The sequence below is a fragment of the Penicillium arizonense genome (assembly GCF_001773325.1).
Source record: "Penicillium arizonense strain CBS 141311 chromosome Unknown PENARI_contig002, whole genome shotgun sequence".
Lineage (NCBI taxonomy): Eukaryota > Fungi > Ascomycota > Eurotiomycetes > Eurotiales > Aspergillaceae > Penicillium > Penicillium arizonense.
In genome coordinates this window covers 1,842,561-1,864,925 of record NW_019173279.1, presented here as the reverse complement: position 1 = coordinate 1,864,925, position 22,365 = coordinate 1,842,561, and the positions used below count along the sequence as shown (strand labels likewise).

Genomic DNA, 22,365 nt, shown 5'->3' with positions numbered 1-22,365 from the left:
TCGGAGGGCATTCTCCGTAGAGGGCAATCAGCGCAACTTGACAGAAGTATAGAATCTGATATATACCAATATCAAAGAAGTAAGGAAAATATACCCCATACAGTAGATGAATATGAGTGGGAGGTCATTGGGTCGAGAGGGTTTCCTAAAAGAGATTAGCGTATCGTGTTCCGAACTCCCGTGACTCGTCTCTTTCTCTTCACTTCCCTCAACCCCTCTTATACCGTTATACGTGATGATATTTGGCCTCTTTGGTTTTTAAGCCGACATTTTTCTTCTTCCTACTATTCTTTTTATTGGTGAGTAATACCTTTTTGTGGGCAGGTCGATATTCGGGATTGTGGACAACGCGGGGGGCGCCTTATATCTCTTCAAAACTACCTGATCCTCTCCGGCTTTGCGACTCGGAAGCTCATAGCCTACAGTGTACCTCCAATTCGACCCTCTGATATCACGCCAATTTTGGAATTATTGGTCCTCTCAAGACAGAAACGGTGGAGGGGGATAAAAGGAACGAGCTAGTATATCGTCTCATATGCTAGCATCGTCGGTGGAGGGAGAGGACAATTTGCATAATGACTACCATGAGTATGTCAAGTCCGGACTATCGGCCAGGTAGCCTAGAAACCTCCTCGGGACAACAGCCTCAGTTACTGACATGGGAATGAGTAGACGGGGCGTTCAACTCGGCCCCTGACACACCTTCTACCATCTATCCCGATCGTTTGATCCGTCCCCTCCCTAAGCGGACCCTGCGTTCTCGTCTCTCTTCCGATGCCGCCGACACAATATTCTACCCCCCCACACCACCGGCCTCTCAGATATTCTATGGTGTTTCGGGGGAGGAAGAGGCAGTGAATGAGTCTAAAGTGTATGTGCAGCAGACCGTGGAAAGCCATGAGCTGTCTCCAGAGGTCGATCATACGTTTGAGACATCAGTAGAGCTGGAGAGCGGGGATGAAGATGGTCCGGTAGTCGTTCGCCGCAGTGCCGGTTTTCGTTCGTCCTCACCTTCCTCTTTACACCCCGAAGGCCCTCCCAAATCTTCAGGCCCCGACGGTTATGACGCGTTTGAAAACACAAATAACAAAAAGAAACGGAAAATCCCCACGCCGGGGAATTTGGGACACTCTGCTTTGTCTCCAGAATTTGCCAACATGGGGCTGACGAGCTCAACCCCCGCACCACCTCCCCCCGAAGGTCCTACTGGTACATATTATGGCAGTGGAAATCCTGCATCTCCGCTGGCAGGGATATCTGGTTCAGGAAGAGGTCGGTTAAGTCGGAGCACTGTTCGCACTAGCAACAGTAGGGGCCCATTGTCGGCTAATGCTCAGAATGGTTGGATGACAGCTCGAACTCCTCGACGCGATGGCTTGATGTCGTCCCCTGGCCCAACTGGTGCGTTTCAGAGTCCTCTTGTTAATTTGAGTTTGTACTAATGATTTTTAGGGGAATCGCCCTCAGACCAGGGAATAATCTCTACCGCTATTGCAAATGCCGCGACGCTACCATCCCCGCCCCGAGGTCCAAGCAATGTCAGCTTGCTGGACCAGGAAAACACCACCCCCACCAAGACACAATTCACGTTCACCTGCGAGTCCGACTCTTCGAAGGGCATGGCGATGCAGCGGAACTACTCAATCCCCCATCGATCCCCGACCTCGCCTCTTGGCCCCGCGAGTCATAATGCCCGGGGTTTCTCCACACAAGGGACGCAGACCAGTCCGAGTATGGCTGCATCGATAAACCACGGTCCACCGGGTACGCAACCACCCGCACAAGGTGCAGAACAACACCCTGCAGGACCGAAGAAGAAGCGCTCTCCAGGTAGCATATATGCATTATCTGCTCGTCAGCGCAAGATCCAGCAACAATACACGAATCTGCACCATCCCCCGAGTCTGGAGGACATTTGGATTTGTGAATTTTGTGAATATGAGAGCATTTTCGGCCGGCCACCCGAGGCTCTGATCCGACAATATGAGATGAAGGACCGCAAAGAGCGAAAGCGGCTGGCGGAGAAGAAGCGACTCTTGGAAAAGGCCAAGATGAAGGGCCGCAAGACAAAGAAGGCGACCAAGAACGCCTCCAAGAACTCTTCTCACTCCTACCAGCAAGGATATGACCGCGCTTCGGTGGACCACTCTTCAGCTACGGGCTCGGGTCTACACGATGATGAATATTTAGGACATGAGTACGACGACGAACATTCTCCAATCCCGGCTTCTGCCCCCGCATCCCCCACCGACCTCAAACCCCCATTGCCGCCAGGGAATGATCCAAAGATAGCTGCAACGGTCCCGGGCATCAAAGGTGCTGCTGACTCAGGAGCTAGTCGGCCGGCGTGACAGGTCTCGCCCTGCGGCCTTCCCCTGGGGCCTATTGCATTCTTTTTTTTGCGTTTGATGTGGGCGTCTGGGTATTTTCGGTGTATGGGTTCTTTTTTGCATGACATTCCACTCTCAAGCATACTGGAGCGGCGAGTAAATCATTGGAGAGAGTTTATGATGGTATCCTGTGTAATTGTAATGTCCGCATAAGCGATGTGCATATTCCAATGAGATCTGAGATGATTCCATGTTTAGCCTCTATTGTAGGGTTTCCGTTATATTTTCCATCTTTAAAATAGCACAAAACACTTGATTGGATCTGGAGCTTCGCTGAACTGCCACGCTGAAACGAGGTCCAACATGAGTTCGCGCGCGCCAACTGAAGCTGCCCCACCACATCTGCAGCCCTGCAGGAACCAATTTCGACCAGGGATTCTCGGCAAGCTATTTTGATCCCGTGAATGTTTCATCTCCTCGCGTCGAGATGATTGTCTTTGGATGAAAGTTGCAGATGCACACCCGACGCAGTGGAGATCCCCTGACGCGCGCTCCAAGAAGCAGCGTTTCATCTCATCTAGGGCTGCAGAAGCAGTTTCTGGAAATAGCATTGAGCTTTGTGTACTGCGAGTCCTGACGCGTTCTGCCAAGCGGAAGTACCATGGCTGTCTATAAAGAAGACTGGTTTGGACGACAAGGGCATGACACCAGACTTGTCTTTCTTTCTATTCCCATCCTATTCTTTCATTGTTTCTTTCTTTTGTTGTTCGCCTGATTCTATTGATATATTCATTCGATACGTTGGACTTTCTCTTGGTCCTTGCTATTCGTTCTCACAATAGCTCCTTCTTCCTCTTATTTGGCATCTGGCCTGCCGAATCTACCTACATCTTTCTCTTTCTCTTCACGAGACACATTCTTCGACATAATATCTGCGCTGTGCGCCATATCAACTTCACCATATCATCCATCTTCACCTTGCATCCTTACATCTACATTCACACCCTCCACACCGTTGATCGGTCCCGCAAACAACAACAACCGCCACCACAATCCAATGTCCTTCATCCTAGTCAAACTCCTCAAAATAGGCGTCAACGAAGCCAAAAAGCGTCATAAAACTAAGAAAGAAGAACAAAAATTCCAAGCCGCCGCCGCAGCTGGCTTCTCCCAATACAACAACGACCAATACCCAATGAGCGCGTACCCAACCGGCGCCGTTCCAGGAACAACAATGCACTTCGAAAGCGCCCCCGAACCAATGAGCAAACGCGCAAAGCTAAGCTTCATGTTCATCTCGGCGCTCCGCTTTCTCCAATTTGTCTTTGGCCTCACCGTCATCGGCCTCTACGGCAAAGACGAGCACCACGACCACTCAGAGAAACATATCTGGCGCTCGCAGTGGGTGTACGCGCTCGTCACAGGGTTCCTGGCTACAGCTACTGCGGGTGTGCACCTTGTCATGCCGTTCCTGATGCGTCGTGTGAAGAATGCCTCTGGGCCTAATGTTGCGTTGCTGTTGCCGCAGTTTGGCTGGGAGTTTGTTGTTACTGTGCTTTGGTTGGCGCTTTTTGGTGTTTTCGGGAAGCTGTATATTGGCGTTTATGCTGTTGAGAGTTCCGGTTCTGGATCTGGCTCTGGGAAGAGGGATGAGGCTGTTACTTCGACTGCTCCTTCTAGTCTTGGTGATGCGTCGAAGATTACCCGTATGCGCCATGCTGTCTGGATTGATGTTATTAACCTTGTTTTCTGGGTTATTACCTCTTCTTGGGTTTTGATGCGCTGGTTGAAGAGTCGGCGGGCTGCTGCCACTGAGGATGTTGTTGATGATGCTGAGAAGGGGAATAAGTTTTAGGGCTTGACTCGCGATCTGGGGAATGTTGGGACTCGCTTTGATAGTGGGTTTCGGGTTTGGGAGACATGTTTTGATGGTGTTCACGGGCCATTGACCTCGCATTTGCATATCTGTTGCTTTCGTATCTGACACTTTGGCTCCGGAGTCGAGGTGTTTGGTGCTTTTGAGAATTTCCATGGCAACGTTCATTTTATCCAGTGCATATACACTATTTTATCAGTTTTATCTTTCCGTCTCTGGACTTTTGTAACTGTAGCTCTACGAGTTAAGACCGGTCCCTTCTTCGATTGCCCGGCTATTAAGCTTGAGTATCTTCTAGGAAAGTGATATGATGGATGAGCTCAATCGAGCAATTGAATTATCTTAATGGGGGTCAAACTACCAGCGGTACATTTGATCCTCCGATTCCATCCTGTTGCCAGTTCCAGTGCAAATAGTACAACCTATTCCCTGTTGGCATTGGCATGCTTCAGCTTTAAAGCTCTCAATCAGAAGCAGCGATACAAATATTCTCGATTTCAGCGAAATGCGCTCATTACGAACCACCAGCGTGCGAGCCACAATTCCTCATCAGCGCAAGGCGCGGTATTGTCATAAAAGAAGTGGTTGAGCAAGCCCTAAGACATGGCGATGTACAACGATTGAGAGTATTGGCAAACGTCATAGGTTAGGGCAAAAGGGATGGAATCACAGTCTGATTCTCTCCATGCCGTGAGTCAACAGGGAATCATCCTTGTCAACAGACACAGAGACAATAGAAGACGCAATATCCGAAGGACCCTTCTGGCACTCTTCGATAGCAGGTTCCTGGGGCGAAACAGCCTTCTTGAAGGGCTGCAGGACAGGAAGAGTCGATTCGATGGCATCAACATCAGTCCATTCGGCATCAATCTCACCAGTGGGGACGGCCAGGTCTGGGCCTCCGGGGGACTGGAACGAGTTGAGGTTGAACGACGGGTTCAGGACCTGGGAGTAGCTCTCCGGGGCAAGCATCGGATGACGGAGAGACGAAGCTCGGGGGAAAGGGATACCCTGGTCGACGCAGCCGGGCTTCATAGCCTGCAGCAGGGCGGGATCTCCCTCGACGAACTCGTCGTCGAACTGGGGAGTGGCTGGCTTAGCGGGCTTTGGCTTGGGGGCGATCTCGCGGGCGATGTCACGCACGATTTGATCTTCCTCATCCTCGTCGCGGAAACTCATGTGCTGCAGCTGGCCGAGCTCCACGTAGGAGTCGGGCGTGGCATCAGTGGTTGCCGCAGGCTCCGAGCGACGACGCAGAGGAGCAGGTGTCTTGGGAATGCTGGTCTGCGAAGACTTGCGGCGGTTGAAGACGGGACGGCGGCGCGGGCCGCGGCCGTTGCGGGTTGCGGCGAGGTAGGTCTTCTTCGCACCCTGGCGGGTCGAACCTTCCGGAGTTGGTTCAGTCATGATGGGGGTTGGCGGATTGGAGGGGTTTCGTGTGATCTCTTCGCCGGATGGTGTGAAAATTGCCAGACGGGGTTTCTTTTGTAATTCACCCTGTGTAGGCTGCGGCTTCTTTAGTATGGAGTGAAATGAGCAGGCTCCGCTGTCGCAGACACCCTGCCTCACGGGCTGGCACGATTGGTCAATATTGAACTGAACGCGCCAAATTGGGACGAAAGACGTCGTACCTTCTCTTTGTTTACTGCAGGCTCCGATTGCTTTTCTTCCACCTTCCGTCCCAGCAGCACCGGCGTCTTCTTGATACGTAGAATGAGACGGTTTAAAGTGTAGAGACTTAAGTTGCCTGATAGCTGCTTGGTACCCCAGATTCTCCAGAAGAGATGCTCGAGGCGAGACTCGGTCTGGCCTTTGCTGGCAAGGTTGGATGTGCTATAGGCTATTGGTCACTGGGTGTCAGTCCATCAGTCTTCTAACACCTTAATGGGAGATATCACCTTGCCAGAATTTCTTGTAAATAGCGCTTTCCAATTTCTCCTGCTGCATGCCCTCGGTAGCAGGCATGGCAGCCATAGTAACCAGACCTGGGGGGAGCTTTGGCTCCATGTTGTGTCGTTAAGCTTGACCTGTCGAATCTCGTCGGCGAAGGCAGAAAAGAAATTCGTCAACGAAAGATAGCGAGTCAAGGAAGGTTAGGAGAGACAGTATCGATAGTATCAACAAGCGCCGAGAGCTGCGTAGAAGATCGTGGCGAGGCGACGTTGAGGTATGCAAAGATCCTTTGTCCGCAACAAGGCCCGTTGGAAAACGAGTGCTCTATATGGGGCCTTAGGCTAGATATTATTCAACCGCATCATCTCTAGGATATCGCCTGCCCTCCCAGGCCAGTGGGGAAGAGTAAAGTTCACTGAACTTCCAAGATGAGACTTCTAGCTTTGCAAGTATGTGTGTCAGCGTTCCCTAAGAACACCACGCCTCAACCACAAAAAGAAAAGACGGTAAAAAGAGCCTGAGGACCGGAGACAAAGAATTCGGACCCTTGATCGGGTAGCGGTCAAAGTGCGGAGCCCAAACCCCTTGGATCGATCTCTCCAAATCTGTAAGGCTTCAAATTCGCCTAAAACCGGGACGGGCCGGGATTGGGCGTTTATAGTCCAGAATATGTACGGAGTTCGCACTTTAAGAATAATTAAACAAGAACAAGAGTCCAGATAATAAATGAGAACAATAGGAGGCGCAAAAAAGAAAACGCCTCCGCATCATGGACCTTACATTCCGAATTGCGCGTCCCTTGCAAGCAGGGATAATCGCAGCCCTATACCAAATGTGAACACCCAAATTTCACTCGGAACAGATCCGTTTTATTCGAGAAGTTCTACCGAGGTGACATTCTCCTTGATTGCGTTACCCAATAAAGGCGCAGCATCATGAAATATGCGGAGAAAAGCTGGGGGAGCTTATGATTGGGTCTGGGGTTGAAGATCTCCGGATTTTCCGCAAACAACACCGAGATCGTCATAGAGCTACTGCTAAAACGTCCCTTGAAAACTCTTCAGCTCTTTTAATTCATGGAAGGTATCGCGGATATGTGATATGGCTATAACCGGACTATTCATTTTTGGCATAGCCACGATGTCGCTAAAGCGGACATAGGTACATCGCACGAAGCTTGGACTTGTTCGATTTTAGAGCCGCTTCTCCAATTCGACCCTTCACATTTATTCTGGCATTGGATGGTAGCGATTTTCAGCAAGTAACTAGTAACAGAGGTCATAATGTGTATCCGGTGCCACTGATGAAGTATTGGACAGTCCCTACGTGAAAGCCTCGAGGCAAGTATACTTTTGCATGAAGTTCTTTTCGACCTACTTTTGTTTCTCTTTTCCCTCCTCTTTTTTCTTCTCCCATTTCCGAATGCCTCGGGTTATAGAATACTGTTGTATACCCTGATCAAAATATAAACTCAAGCTTAGTATAATGACTAGATATATCCGAAACTTAGCTTTTCCTTGCCGGTAAGGCCATTAAACGCATGTCCAGGGTAATTTCAGAGGCTCTCCAATCCTGCTCCTAGCTTGACTGTTAACATCCTATTTGCCAAAGTATCAGCTGGGTCTACTCACCTGCAAAGCATCCTTACGAAAGCAGGAATGTGGGTTGGGAAACAGCTCCAAAAATACCAACCAATACTCGCAGCGCGGCCAAGGCTCTGAAATTGGATCCGAAGCAAGTCATAGTCAAGGTCAAGCCCCACAGAAAGATGTTCGCTGCGAGGTACTTCCCAATAAGATCCCTTTGCACAATGATATTGGTTGGATATTCTGCGAATAAGATAGCGAAGTAAATAACAGTGTGTAGCCATGAGTACTAGAGCTAGGAGCGTAGATCTCGGTAATTGCAGAAAGACATCAATTCTCATATCTTGTCCAACAAGGTGGGAAACTTCTCGGATACCCATGATCGCTGCATAGCTAATGGCATTTTTATCAAGTGATTGAAGTAAATAAGTCCCAACCATGGTAAACAAGACTCGTTTGTTGATCATATATCTGAGACGTTTGCTGGTCGCTTCATCCACTTGCACGCACAGTCTGCGTAGGGTGGAATCACGACTTGCAAGCTCCTGGAAAACACACACATTGCCGCTTCCGTCATAATTCGAACCCAAGAAGCCTTAGCTTAGTTCGTTGCCCATTTAAGTTCTCTCCATCCTCTATTCCTTAACTCCGACCCAAGCCCTGGGACATGTAAGCTATACTTAACCGAGCTTAACAGCAACAACCTGTCCACCATAAGTATAACCCCCTATCTCACCACCACGAGTAGTAACATAAGCCACCTTCCCACCCGGAGCAAGCTGTACAGAAGTAGGTCCAATAAGATCCAAAGTATCCGAGCCACCAGCAACAACACTATAAACCCCATCCGGGGTAACCCTAGCAAGAGCATTCTCCGGCTGCGCAATATACGCAGTACCACTAGCATCAATGATAAAATCATCCCAGTCAGAACCACTAGTATCAGCACTCAGCCGCGCAATAATCTCCACCCGACCGAATCTCTTGCCATCATCGCTGACCGGGATTTTGCCGAAGATGTTCAGTGCACTGTTTGTGAAATAGACGTTATCACCGATGATCTTTAGTCCGTTTATTCCGATGGGTATTGATGCATTTGTCGAGGCGGCGAGCGCGAGGTTCGTGAATACATTCTTCGATATACCGGTAAGTGTATCAACGCGGAAAAGAGATCCAAGTCGTGAGTCGGCGATTAGGACAATATGTGGCTGTAAAGGAAGAGAAGCCATGCCGTTCAGCATGTCGGCATCGGGAATATGAGCCACGATGTTGACAATTGGATTTGCGGCATTTTTGCTGAAGTCGACTGTGTATAGGGTTTCATTGTCGTAGTGGTAGGAACCGCGGACTCCGCCCACAATGGCGAACTTGTCTGTGTCTATGGCTGTGATGCCGCAGATTGCGGTGGCTCCTGGGAGCGCGGTGACTAGCTCGGCCTGTGGGTTTGGGGTGGATGGGTTGAGTGTATATAGACGGCCCTTGTTGAATGTTGTTAGGAGGAGGTGGCCATTTGGGCGGAGGGCGCTGTTTTCGATGGCGGTTGAGCTGGTGAAGTTGTATAGTAGGGTTGCTGATTGGGCAAATGTTGTACTAGCCAGAGTGGTCAGGCTTAACATCAAATGGGGACGCATGATGGTGGTTTGAGGCCTGGAGTTGTAGTGGAGAATGGCATTTTGCTTGAGTGAGACCTGATCTTTGTATCTTGATTGTCTTTGTTCATCTCGGAGATAAAAGGGATCGACATGGAGCCAAGACGGGAAGCTTCATATTGGAGCTCCAACAGGAAATCAGCACCGAGTTATGGAAAAATTATTCCAGGCCAGTAGGCTGGAAGGTCATAGCTGTTTTCCTCAAGGCAAATACTTGCGTCCTGGTGGAAGTTTAGCATTTCATAAACCACCTCGCAATATCGACAATGTAGACGAAAAGCAGATGATTATCCAAGAATGCGCATCTTACAGATATTTGATATTCTGCAACTGCATGTTAATGATGACGAGAATTATAATACAACGGGGGTCATAAATGCGTATACAGCGCCATGTAGTATTGAACTGTCTTTACACGACGGGCTCGAAGCGGGCATACCGTTTCATGCATTATTTCGCCCTACTGTGGCCCTCTATTTTTTCACCTCTTGTTTGCCCGTTTTTTGAGTGCTTTGGGTTAATGATATAAATTATATGAAGCTGGAGGCGTAAACCGTCTTCCGGCCTATGACTGTAGGAGAATCAACATCCGATCCGATTGACCAAATCTATAAATAAATGTCTATGGCAACCAGATCAACAGACCATGCCTTAGCCATCCATCACCCATATCCACCAATATAGATAATATGACACTGACCGGTAGATGATAACGGCAATGAGGCACGAAAGAAAAGAGAGAAAATAGTACATGGGTGATAGGAGCTAACGAGGGTATCATGGAAGTAAGCGAGTAACTCCAATAGGCCACACCAAAAGATGAGAGTAACGAAGGAAAGAGAGAAAGAAAGAGACGAAAGAAGGTATCATATGAAGAGTGAATAGTAAAAGGGGTAAAAAAGACCAAATGGTAGATACCCCCAGTTCGGAAGAGGAAGAGAGGAAAGTGGGACGAATACCACAACAAGAATAAGGAATCGAGGGGGGAAATAAGCAACACAAAACGAGAGCGTATAGCAGTCATTAGATATTAGATAACGTTGAAGATCGGATCAAATTTTTCGAAGGGCAACAGTAGCCATAGAGGGCTATAAACCTCTCGCATAAACACGATGAACGGAGAAAGAGAGGGAATAGGGAAAAGTGAGAAAGAGAAAGGGCATTACTAGACATTATCGACACGGATATGCGTCTTGATAGATTGAAAACAACACCAATCAAGCCTTCAGACCGAACGCCTTCCTGAGAAGAGGGAACCGTTTCTTCCGCCCAGAACCGGCAATCACAACATCGCGTGCGGAAGGCCTATGGTCATCCGGATTCGTGATCTCGGAGGCACTGTCATTGTTTGAATCTGTCCTGCTCTCCCGCCGAAGTGGCCTGGGCTCTTTGCCAATTGGAGATGCACCGGGTGCACCGTCTCCGTTGACAAGGACACTCCCGTTGCGTGCGGGTGCATCATTGACATGCGGCTCGAATTTCTCGGTCTGTTGAGGGGACGACGGAGCGCTGGGCTTCTGCTCTGGTACTGGCTGGAGGGTTCCTTCGTCCGCTGTATTAGGGTGGAGAGGCCAAGACGGGCCTGTGGTGTTTCGTTTGGAGTTTCTCTTCACCAGCTTGGGGTAATGGGGTGGTTCAGGACTTCCGGCTGTCACGGTTGTAATTGTGCTTCCATGGGTTCCGTTCACAATGTTGTCTTCGCGCAATTGATCGCGTTCCAGACGCGATCGCTCTAGATGTGTATCTCTTCGCGAGGGACTTTCAACGTCTGCCTTGCGGATTCTGTGTTCGAAGTTCTTATCTTTTTTCAAACCAAGTCGCGTGAGAAGTCCTGGCTTTCGTCCACGCGGAGGCGACAGGAGGAATTCTTCCAGATCTCTTTGCGACATACCGCGTTGTTTGGCGACAGCTGCCATCCCGGACATGCTCTGCGGCTCATTCCTACCACGGTTTCTGGGAGGAGTCAGAATCGACTTGGGGGCAACAGTTGGTTGTGTCTGTTGTCGGGTGCCTTCTTCTGAGCTATCATCCAGTTCTGTCGAGTCGCCATCGTCGGCACCTTGACGACGGGGGATACCGCGCACCGGCCGCATGGCTATATTGCCAGGCTCATCCTCGTCACTGGATTCAAATCGACTGCGGAAAGTCTGCGTCCGGGCTTCGTCTTCCTCGCCATCCGAATCTGCAAACCGGCTTGAGCTGGCTGCCTTGGGAGGCTGTTTCGAGACCTTCGCCCTTGGTGCTTTCTTGTTTGTCGAGAAGAACGAATACCGCTCGCCTCCAGCACCTGTTCCTCGAAGCGTCTTGCGCATCGTGCCATTTGACGAGCCGGCTGACATGGGCCGATGATCAATGGGGGACTCGTTTCGCTCGGCTGGGCCAGCACCGGCTCTCAGTGTTCGACGCATTGCATGGATCCCATCTCCACGAGGAGAAGAGCGCTTGAAGCTGCTTGAAGAATCGCTTCCACTGGACATTGTTCGGCGAGGCTCAGGGTGTCTTGACTTCTGGAACGCAGGGCCAAGGGAGACTGGACGTGGTCTGTTCTTGCCATCCCGCGGAGAACTCTCATTGCTCGACCATCGAGGGTCTTGCATACGAGATGTTGGACCAACCGCCACAGACAGTGGACGTTGTTTCCCGTTGGGATGTGTCCAGGTACTACCATTTTGAGGAGCGCGAAACGTCGAGTTAGTTGCCAGTGATGGGTAGGCAGAGTCAAGATTGAGGGCTTTCATCGGGGAAGAAGGAGATTCTTCTGCCTCTCGGTTGACCGATTCCTGGGTTGGGGTGACAGAGCGCACATCCTCAGCCTGGTCAGTCACATCACGCGCCTGAGTATCCACGATGGCAGTTCGATCTAGAGCCTTCGGTGTTGCGTCACGACTCTCGCTCGTGGTGTCCAAAGCTGACACCGACCTGGGGGCTGAGCGGCTGTCAACAATAGCATTAATCGATCCAAATCCATCGCCGTCAATGTCTTCAGCTGCATCGCTATAAACACTATCGCCAGACTCCTCTTCAGTATCTGCGTCGTCCAGATTTGGAACGGCGCTTGCAACAACCTGAGCATTGGTCTTCTTTGCTGTGGACTTGAGGTTGCGGTCTGAGTTGGATGGCGGGAACCCGCCTGGAATCCTGTACTGATCCATGCTGGATCGTTGTTGTTCAAGACTTCGCTTTGGTTGATCTAGAGGGGGCGTAGCTGGTTCAACAGCAATCACAGGCACAGAAAGATCAGCGTTCACATCGGTATACGGCTTTTGCTCAGTGATACCAATGACTTTCGACCCCCTGTCCGCCCCCAAGCTGGTAGCACCATTGACGGACATTTGCTCCAGAGTACTGACATCGCGGGGCTTAAAGTATCCATGGTCTTGAGTTTTGGAGAGCATGCCCGCGATTGCATGATCGTTTGATAATGCCACCCTCGGCTGAGCTGCAACCTCGTTTTCAGAGGAGGAACTGGATTCGTTATCGCTGAAATCTGGAATAGGCGATCTCTGGAGACCACCCTTCCGGTTGCCTCTAATACTACCAAACGATGGAAGAGCTTGTCGAGGTTTGATAACCGCATTGAAGCCATCGTCATGCGTAACAGAGTCAGACGGTGCCTTCTTCTTGCCAAAGAAACTCATACGAGTCTTGGCTTTGCCGCCGGGTGGTGAATCAGGTGCATACTCCTCTGGCGAGGTAGGAGGGCTAGCTGCCACGCCTACAATTTCAGCTTCATCATCGAAGCTAACCTTGGCAGTCTTCTTTTTAGCACCAATGCGGGATCCTTCGTCTGATGCCACCGAGGTACCGCCATCTGACAACTCGCTAGCTGCGAGAGCTCGACCCGTTGTACAGAGATTCCTTTCTGGGGATAGAGAACTACCTCGTGGGTGTTTTAAGGCGGACTTGAAGGGAGACACTGATCGAGGAGGGGGTTGATGGATTTGATTCCCCTCATCAGCCACGGACAGTAATTGAGAGAAACGAGCACGACCCGGGCTGTTCGACTGGCGTATGTGTGGGGGTTGTCCGGTTTGCTCTGGCACTGCTTCCAAGTGATCGGTTGTTGGTGATGCACTCGTCATGCGATTTCTCCCTTCCCTGATATGAGTATCAACGGCTTCATCTGTGGGCTCTGTCTCCTCTGGGACTGTTGACGCCCACCGCTCAGGAAGAATTCGCGAGGTCGGATGCTCACTCTCTGGTATGGTGGTCGCAATAGGTCCTGCATTGTCGGTAAATTGGTCCAGGTCATCCTCGGCTAGTTTATCGTGTAATTGCTCGGCACGAGTCTTTGCCTGGGGAATACCCTTTTGCGTGTTAAGGGCTTGGGCAGCAGCAGAAGCAGCCAAGGGACCCCGGACCTTATTCGCAACCGGGCTTCCTTCCACAGTGCCGGAGGTCCGAGTCCTAGATTCCTTTTTGGGAGTCCGCTCCGGCTCTTCGAAGGGAGACTTTTGGAGCGCACCGGCGAGATTCAACGGTTCATTCTCCGGATCCTTAGTAGGGGAAGTCGGCCGTGAAAGATTGGGATACGAGAAATTTGCCGAAATGCGACTCGTTGATCGTTCCAACTCTGGCACCGTCCCAAGACTTGTCACACGTTGGTGTGTATCAATGTGGATGGGCGAACCTCTTCCATGGTCCCGATTTAGCCTTCCGGACCGCGGCGGAGATGCTGGGGGTGACCGCATCGATGGCCCCATGCTCATTGCTCGCCCATTGGGGAGTTTCCGCGGTGCATACTGTGCCGGAATATTAGGCAACGGGGGCACATTGACTGGTCCAGAGCTTGTAGCTGGGCGATGGGGTGATTGTTCGCGGAAGGTTCGTGCCGTCATCGAGCTGTTACTGCTCGAGCGGCGCAGCGTCCCACTCACGCTTGCCGAGCGACGACCGCCAACAGGATTAACCTGCGACTGGGTCGAGGCACGCCGCTGGACCATGCGTTTCGTCTCGACATTTCCGATGGACATCGGGGTGGGCGTGGAGCTGCGTAGCGCAGCGGCAGCTGCCGCAGAGGACAGACTGCTCGTCGACGGTTGTGATCTTAGGAAGGCATGGCTGGCGGCGGACTGGGCGGATTGCGACGCGGGCGGAGAGAGTGGCTGGTCGGAAAGAAAGAGCTGTCAGTTTCATGCTAGGTGCAGGTACCCGGCGGGTTGCAGGATAGGTCCCATCGCAGGTGGGAAATTTGCCATGGAATCCATGGGAGCTGGTATTTGAGGCGTAGAACGTACTTGGGGATGGGCAGAGGCACTTCTCTTGCGTCGGCCGAAGACCATTGTTCAGGCTCTTCGTCGGTGAGGTCACGGTCAGAGATCGGGTAGCCGGCCGGACACTGCTTTAGGCAGCGCCGGGGGTTCCGAGATTGGAGTGGATGAAGTGGATGAGGCTATCGAGTGGATCTTAGATAGATCTGGGATGTGATGGTAGGTAGCTATAGGAGGTTGAGTTGGAAGAGGGGAGCGGCAAACTCGGAGCGATCGACACAGGCCAGTCAGGAGTCAAGGAGAAAAGCGAGGGTAAAGGTCGGATTGAAGGAATCAAGAATTGTGGCTTGTCGCAAAAAAAAAGAAAAAAGTGGGAAGAAAATGTGAAGTTGCAGAAGATCTGAAGTTGCGTCATGACTTAAGCCGTGGGTCAGGCACGGAACTACTCCTGGGAGCTGATAGTTCTTCCACCTCAACTCTCTCCTCTCTAACCTCGGTAGTTTTACATATAAAAGCTACCTAGATACCCCATTTCTCATGCACATAGCCCTTTCCCCCTTGAATTCCTTGACTGCTTACTATCATCTCCAAGCTCAAATCAATCCAATCCCAAATTAACATTTACAACCATGACCACATACACCTCCCTACCACCCCTCCCCCTCCCAGAGGGAATGACAAGCCGCTACATTCAAACTAGCGACCTAAACTTCCACATATTAGAAGCAGGACGACCCCAAACCGGCACCCCACAAAAGCCGCTAATAATACTCCTCCACGGTTTCCCCGAAATCGCCTACTCCTGGCGCCGCGTACTTCCAAAGCTCGCCGAAGCAGGCTACCACGCCGTAGCCCCCGACCAGCGCGGCTTCGGACGTACAACAGGCTGGGACACGAGCAGCTACGGGGATGTCGATCTCGCAACTTTCTCGTTGTCCAGTCTGGTGCGAGATATTGTGATGCTCGTGCATGCGCTCGGCTATCGCTCCGTGCAGTGCGTTGCGGGACATGATTGTGGTGCGATGTCAGCTGCTATGTGTGCGCTTATGAGGCCTGATTTCTTTCGCTCCGTTGTGCTTATGAGTCATCCTTTTAATGGGAGTCCTGAGTTGCCGTTTGATACTGCCAGTGTCAATGCTGATGCTGGTCAGAGTATTGAAGCCAGAGGAGGTGGTGCTGGTGGTGCGGAGAGCTCTGCTGCAGCGACGGGAATTCATGAAGCTTTGGCGCAGTTGGGACGCAAGCATTATAAGTGGTATTATTCGACTGCACGGGCTGGTCCTGAGATGTCCAATCTGGAGCCTGAGGAGATGCATCGCTTTTTGCGCGGGTATTTTCATTTGAAGAGTGGTTCTTGGCCGGGGAATCGGCCTCATCCGCTGGGGAAGTGGTCAGCGGAGGATTTGGTGAAGTTGCCTGGTTATTATATCATGCCTTTAGATAAGTCAATGCCTGCAACGGTGGCTATTGATATGGCTGAGGAGTCGTCAAAGGGTCTGTCTTCGCATTCGTGGCTGCCAGATGATGAGCTTGCTGTTTATGCGGCTGAGTATGGACGCACTGGATTCCAGGGTGGGTTGAACTGGTATCGTGTGCGCACGGCTGCTGGCGGTCGATATACTAAGGACTTTGAGGTCTTTGCTGGGAAGAAGCTCGAGCCGCCATGTGCTTTCGTCTCTGGGAAGCTGGACTGGGGTAATTACCAGGAGCCTGGTGCCATTGAGAAAATGAAAGACGGCGTGTCCTGCGCGGATCTTCGTATTCTTCGGTTTCTAGATGGGGTTGGACACTGGACACCCCAGGAAGGCTCGGAAGAGGTAGCACGGACGATTGTCGAGCTGGCTGGAGGTCTGCAGTAGTTCCTAGGTGAGTTAGATGTGCGACATTGACATGTACATACGAATTACGATAGATGCATAACAAGATGATTGGGATGATTGTCATATTTGACGAACGTATTCGTTCTGTAAAGCTGTATAGAGCCCAAACACCTGTCAACGCCAGCAAGGGATCAAGGACCCAAAGCGTCAACTATAAAACCCATTCAAGACATGCAGTATCATCATTGATTTTGAAGCGTGATAGATTAATGAAACCAGGGGTATGGCGCAAAAGAAAGAAAAGCGAAGCGCGTGTAAATGCAAACAAAACATCAGCCATCATTACAGATACATGCCAAAGGCGACAGCAGTCAACAGCGGTACGAGGGCTCCAGCGGATATCTTCGGGGGCTGAAGCATCCCTGCGCCAGAGCCAATGGAACTGGTGGTGTACATGTACTGGAAAGAGATGTCTGTTGAGTTAAAGCAGTTGTCGCGAGTTACTTCCTCAACAGAGGCATCGCCGTCTTCTGCGAACTCGATGTCCACACACTAGAACCATGTCAGTATGTGCGACCACTTGACCGAGGGGTGGAACATACATTGTACAGTGCAGCGCCATGCTTGGCTGTCTCAACCAACTGGATAGTAGCATAATCACCAGGGCTGACACTGATATTGGCCGGCAGAGGAACCTGCGGCAGACACACGGTCCCCGGGTATGGGTTGTTGGTCGGGCCCGTTATCTGGAAAGGCGACACAACAGGGTGGCTCATATTCTCGGGGATCTCGCCGAATCCAAGGTTGATATAAATCAAGGCATTCTGATGGCCCGGGAACCAGCCCGGTTGAAAGGCGACAGCACCACCGCTGACAGGCCACTTGGTTCGGTTGGTTGATCGGGGCATACCGCCACCTTAAGCAAAGAGAAGAGTCAGTGATACTGGCAATGCGTTGATCAGAATCAACTGGTCTTACATGGGTAGATCCACTCCATCCCATAGGGGAAGATGTAAGAGCCGTTCTTCACATCGTAGGCCACTCCCAGACCATTAGACTGCTGGACTGTGCCGTTGGTGTGGAGGTTGTTGCCTCTGTAGCCTGGGTATGTGATGACGGTATGAGCTTGTGCCAGACCAAGACATAGCAAGACGAGGACAGAGGCCCATCGTGTTACGGATTGTTGTAAGCTCATGGTGAGGTATGAGACGAGGTGTGGCCCCGAATGTATATGGCGACCAAGACAAAAGAATTAAACAAAAACGGAAACCGTTTGAGAGTCCCAGACTCTATTTATCCGATCGCAGGTAGAAAGTGAAGGGTGAAGGGAATTGATGTCAAACCAAAACCGCAGATGAAGCTCCAAGACCAACCCACGGATGATTTTCGAGGGCTGATCAGTCTTTTTGAGGGGGCCTCCATTGAGAACCTAGGAACCAAATGTGACTTGGCCTGCATGAGAGTGATTGGGAGTGGGCAGTGGTAAAGAGCAGGGATGGCCCGGATCATCACAGCCAGCTGCAAGTGCCATCACTTGAAGCGTGATACTGCATGGTGATTTGCTGAGGGGGAAGCGCCCAGGGAGACACTAATGTTCGGAGGGGAACAAAGGCGCTTACAGTGTGAATAAACGGGGGTGAGAAAGTGCATGCATTGTTAGTAGATACCATCCGATACTAACAGTAGTGTCAGTTGAATTATTGAGTGTAAGCTATGGTCTTAAGTGTGGTAAGGAAGTATAGTCCGCAATCATCTCATCTCAGTCGGAATGCCAAGCCTTCCCCCCCGCAAACTCCAAAAAAAAAAGGCTTCACCAGTCATATATTAATTCCACTGATCTTATACCACTAATCAACATTATTATAATATCATTCCTATACAAAATATGCCGAGCACATCACGTCGAACAAAGCGACCCCAAAAACGAACCCAAGTGACCGACGATAACGGCTGGACCCATGTGACAAGCGGCGGCAACGTGCGGCGCGTAATGCGCAGCAGGCCAGACAGCACAAATGGAACATCCACCGACCCATCCTTTGAGCCTGTGCTAGCTCCTGCAGAGGCACCAGGTCGACTGACAATCACTGAGCTGCAGACGCAATATCGAGAGCATAGTGAGAAGTGGGAAGGGTCGGAGACTTGGGTCAATTTGGCGGGGGTGTTGCAGAAGAAATTGAGAGAGAGAGGGAGTGAACGAGCTTTTACCTCTCCTGGTCCAACTTCTTCTCTTTCCGAGTCTTCTTCTACTTCTACTTCCTGTCGGTCTGAGCCGGCCTATGGCCCTGTGGACGCCATTGTATGCATTGGCCTCGGGAGTCCGAGTGGGTTCCTGCGTGATGGCTGGACTGATAGGCGGAGTGTGTCTATGTACCAGCTTGCTGCCTTGGTAAGCATCAAGGACATGGTTACAGGTGAGTTTTATATTCTTGCTTGTTCTGTTACTTGTTCCTTTTGAAAGCACATGAGAGCTTTTCACCAATCATATCCTTTACCTTTTCTCCGATGGCCTTATATCTATACCTATACCCCTATACGTATATTTATACACATGCCAAACCCTTTCACGTCCCTCACTCATTCCCCCACCCACAATCAGCCCAAACCAAACTAACAGCCTTCAGCCCAAATGGAAGAAACCTCCCACTCCCAGATCCAGCCTGTTAAAGTCTACGCCCAAGACCCCGTCTTCAACCACCTGGATAAGACCCTCCTCGCAGATCTCGATATTGAAGTTCTCGCCCACCCCCAAGCCTTCACACACATAACACATAACACACTTCTCTTCTGTCCAGGCGCAGAGAAGAAACACCTCGAACTCCTCCTACCTTCCAAGCCGTGGCTGGTCTTTGGTGGCCCGCTTGAGCATGCGACTGCGGATGCTGGTGGGGCTTTGCAGACTTTCGTTGATGCCACTGGTTCATATTGTCTGCCTGAATTTGGGCCCTTGGAGCATGCTTTTTGGAACATGAGGCTATACTGGGTTGAAGGGGAGACGGTGGAGAAGCAGAAGGAGTGAATTTTGCATGCTTTGGCATTGGGGTCTGATTTTTTTTTTTCGGGTTTAGCATGGTTATATACAAAAAGGTTTATAGATATTGCATGGGTCGGCGTTGATTTATGTGCTGGTGCGGCTGAGACATATCGAGGACGATTTTCAGGGTCTAAAATTATACGACGGTTGATATCAATTGTTTTCTATTCCTGGTTCCTGGTTCATTGCTCCAGTCTCGTGGCGTAACCAAAGTTTTAACTGGTAGTATATATGATTAGAAGTATGAGCTTGTGAGCTGCCAAGTACAAATGACTTGTATCCAATGAATGATGCCATTATATCTAACAGTCTAGTATGATAATGCTATCGTATCCCTTCCCAAATATCGAAGTCTAATGTGACAACGCTATATCCCAACCAGCGTTGTATCTCCAACTGAACCCAAAGAAAGCCTGACCTATAGCAGCATCCATATAACGCAAAATCCAACGCCCGAATCACGAAATCATATCAAATGAAAACCGAACCTGAACCTGAGACCAATGAACATACAGACACATGACAAATAATAGAAACACAAGTAGCAAGAATGATATCGAACATCCACGCAACCCTACCCCTTCTACCGAACATCCTCTTTCTGGCAACAACCCTTGTTCTTATGCGAACAAATTGGACATGTACGCTCCGAGGCAAGGGCCGGGTTGACCAAATTCTTGCAGCCACAGCACGTCCACCAATCCCGTACCAATTGTCTCGGGGCGCCGGTAGAGAGATAGTCAGGTGTAAAAACCGGCATGGTATCCGGAAATGCAACCAGTGTCGACCGCACACGATTGGCGAGTGGATAGGTCAATCCATCCAAATAGAAGGGACCTGATCTTGTGATCTGATTGAAAGAGCAATCGGTCGAGCTAGAAGCTGTGCTGGTTCCGGAGGCATCTTCCTTAATCGAAAACACGCTGAACGAAGCGGCAGACATTGCGAATTGATGTTCAGATGGAATCGTTTGGTTGTTGAATGTTAAAACTTCAGCTGAAGCTGCTTAGTAGTTGAACACTGGATATGTGTCTGATATAACAGAGAAGATGTAGTCTAAATCCAAAGTATAATGCAATGAAGCCGAGCGAAGAACCATCCCAAGGCAGCCATAAATGAACACATTTATACCCCCAAGCCCAGGAGAACAAAACATCTAGACTTGAACCTTCCATCGCAACAATTGCCACCACAGAATACCCAGCATGAGAAGCCATAGATTGGAACACCCAGTCAATGGCAGAGCAGACAGCTCACAATACCCATCGGGTAAAGCCACAAGAAAAAAGCAGCAGACAATACCCTTAAGCATCGGCGAAGCAGATTCAAACCAACCACCCAGCAAGCACAGAACAGCCTACTCAGCCATTCCATACGTATCACTCACGACCCGGGTCAGACAACCAGAATCGCGCCTGGCAGTGCCTGGCAATGCCTGATGCCTGGGCGTCGGGTATCTTCTTCTCTCGATGGAGTCGGGATTAAATATTTAGGAAAGAGCGGTGGCATCTGTAAGAAGATCTAGAACTGCCGTTCATGACGTGGTTCCCCGTTTGGGGGAACGTCATGGCATGCTGGGACTGCGGATGGCTGGCCATTTCCCGCGAGGCGGGCCGTACAGGGGCTTAGAGCGCTTTGTGCAGTCATGTTGGGCGTGAGGGTTGCCGTTGTTCTAATTTGTTTGTCTGGGTGTTGGTGAGGTCGCTTGTGGGGAATTAGTTCCCTTGCCTCGGTTGGGGCGTCTGGTCTGGATCTAAGCCTCCCGCGGGTGCGAGGTAAATCACGAATGAAAGGTTCGCTTTATCCTGTTATTGGCGTTCGCCTCATGGACCGGGGTTTGTCCCATTGGAATTGTTGAGGTCAGTGGGAGACATGGGGTTCATGTGGAAGGGTGTTAGGTCTCGAAGGTCTGTGGCTTTGAAGGTTTGCTCCTTGGTGTCGTTATAGATCAGGAGGATATGGATTGTATTGGGACTCTAGCGCTGAATGATATGTGCAAAGGCAATAAACTGTGAATATGAATGGTACTCCTCATATAACGCCTTGGAATAATTTGGAGAAAAGAGATAACCCCTCTGGTGGGTAGGACGGTCAGTAGGTGGAATTGTTGATATTGTCCTCAGTTGTAAGCTATGAGTCCTTTCACCACCCCACCCTTATACGACCCATATGATGAACCCGAGGCACTCGAAAAGAGGTACTAAAAAAAAAGTGAAAAAGGAGCGGCTAAAGTAGGGCAAAAAAAAAAAAAAAATAAAACAGTATACTCGCTTTGAGGCTTCCTGTAGAGACTGTTCAATCCTTGATGGCACTATATACACATTTACGGCCCCCTGTTGTATTGGTGAGAGATTCAAGTACGACCCCAACTTTTTGGGCACGAAACCAAGCAGTCGGGCCCGAAGATTCGGAAAGGTCGAAGACCTCGGGATTTGCTTGCAGCTATTTGAGATAATGAAACCGTACAATACATATATTGAACCACAGTGTACCAGCATATATAGTTCAAAGCAACAAAATCCCTCGCCTCTGAGTTGAAACAGTCTTCTTTGTTACATATAAAGCAAGGCCAATGCATCCAGTAAACTTGGAAGCCTGCCTGTACAGCGCATTTTCCTGTGTGGTTGGAGCCCAAAAAGGTTAATTGTGAGAAAAAGAGACCCAACTAATGTTATAGAGCCAGCGCCTCCCTCTTTTGCCCTTTGCCCTCCCATTCTTACACGAAATGACTACACTTCTTTGTTATAGACAAGCAATAATGTCATACCTCATACTGTATCCGAAACCGCCTGTTTTTTCGGGCTCAATGGGAGTTTTGCCCGGGTGTGGGGACAGAGCCTCAGACAGTACAGTAAGGGAGCGATGTGCAGCGTTTCATAGTTAAAGGTGGAAATGGCATCCATGGTTTCGAAGACGGCCCCAGTTTCCGAACATTCTTGATCCACGGATGCGATCTACATCAAATTC

General features: G+C 50.2%; 8 protein-coding genes across 8 annotated transcripts; 4 read left to right on the top strand and 4 right to left on the bottom strand.

The window, feature by feature from the left end:
* Window positions 1-575: 575 nt before the first annotated feature.
* On the top strand, window positions 576-2,351 carry PENARI_c002G00302 (uncharacterized protein; the record flags this gene model as incomplete). Its single annotated transcript, XM_022627151.1, has 3 exons — window positions 576-588; window positions 673-1,401; window positions 1,453-2,351. 3 exons carry the CDS (start codon window positions 576-578, stop codon window positions 2,349-2,351), a joined length of 1,641 nt encoding a protein of 546 aa, XP_022492168.1.
* Window positions 2,352-3,387: 1,036 nt separating this feature from the next.
* PENARI_c002G05736 (MARVEL domain-containing protein) lies at window positions 3,388-4,185 on the top strand (the record flags this gene model as incomplete). Its single annotated transcript, XM_022627537.1, has 1 exon — window positions 3,388-4,185. One exon carries the CDS (start codon window positions 3,388-3,390, stop codon window positions 4,183-4,185), a length of 798 nt encoding a protein of 265 aa, XP_022492684.1.
* A 687-nt stretch (window positions 4,186-4,872) lies between these two features.
* On the bottom strand, window positions 4,873-6,213 carry PENARI_c002G08918 (uncharacterized protein; the record flags this gene model as incomplete). The annotated part of the gene is made up of 3 exons (XM_022627763.1): window positions 4,873-5,778; window positions 5,838-6,046; window positions 6,105-6,213. The coding sequence occupies 3 exons, from the start codon at window positions 6,211-6,213 to the stop codon at window positions 4,873-4,875; spliced, it is 1,224 nt and encodes a 407-aa protein (XP_022492513.1).
* A 2,152-nt stretch (window positions 6,214-8,365) lies between these two features.
* On the bottom strand, window positions 8,366-9,316 carry PENARI_c002G06070 (uncharacterized protein; the record flags this gene model as incomplete). Its single annotated transcript, XM_022627557.1, has 1 exon — window positions 8,366-9,316. The coding sequence occupies one exon, from the start codon at window positions 9,314-9,316 to the stop codon at window positions 8,366-8,368; it is 951 nt and encodes a 316-aa protein (XP_022492804.1).
* A 1,235-nt stretch (window positions 9,317-10,551) lies between these two features.
* PENARI_c002G11529 (uncharacterized protein) lies at window positions 10,552-14,616 on the bottom strand (the record flags this gene model as incomplete). Its single annotated transcript, XM_022627928.1, has 2 exons — window positions 10,552-14,439; window positions 14,572-14,616. The coding sequence occupies 2 exons, from the start codon at window positions 14,614-14,616 to the stop codon at window positions 10,552-10,554; spliced, it is 3,933 nt and encodes a 1,310-aa protein (XP_022492864.1).
* Window positions 14,617-15,173: 557 nt separating this feature from the next.
* On the top strand, window positions 15,174-16,403 carry PENARI_c002G01521 (alpha/beta fold hydrolase; the record flags this gene model as incomplete). The annotated part of the gene is made up of 1 exon (XM_022627233.1): window positions 15,174-16,403. The coding sequence occupies one exon, from the start codon at window positions 15,174-15,176 to the stop codon at window positions 16,401-16,403; it is 1,230 nt and encodes a 409-aa protein (XP_022492379.1).
* Window positions 16,404-16,706: 303 nt separating this feature from the next.
* PENARI_c002G04416 (copper acquisition factor BIM1-like domain-containing protein) lies at window positions 16,707-17,559 on the bottom strand (the record flags this gene model as incomplete). The annotated part of the gene is made up of 3 exons (XM_022627443.1): window positions 16,707-16,916; window positions 16,967-17,280; window positions 17,343-17,559. 3 exons carry the CDS (start codon window positions 17,557-17,559, stop codon window positions 16,707-16,709), a joined length of 741 nt encoding a protein of 246 aa, XP_022492269.1.
* Window positions 17,560-18,249: 690 nt separating this feature from the next.
* Window positions 18,250-19,383, top strand: PENARI_c002G06937 (SRR1 family protein; the record flags this gene model as incomplete). Its single annotated transcript, XM_022627605.1, has 2 exons — window positions 18,250-18,778; window positions 18,989-19,383. 2 exons carry the CDS (start codon window positions 18,250-18,252, stop codon window positions 19,381-19,383), a joined length of 924 nt encoding a protein of 307 aa, XP_022492510.1.
* Between the last annotated feature and the right edge of the window lie 2,982 nt (window positions 19,384-22,365).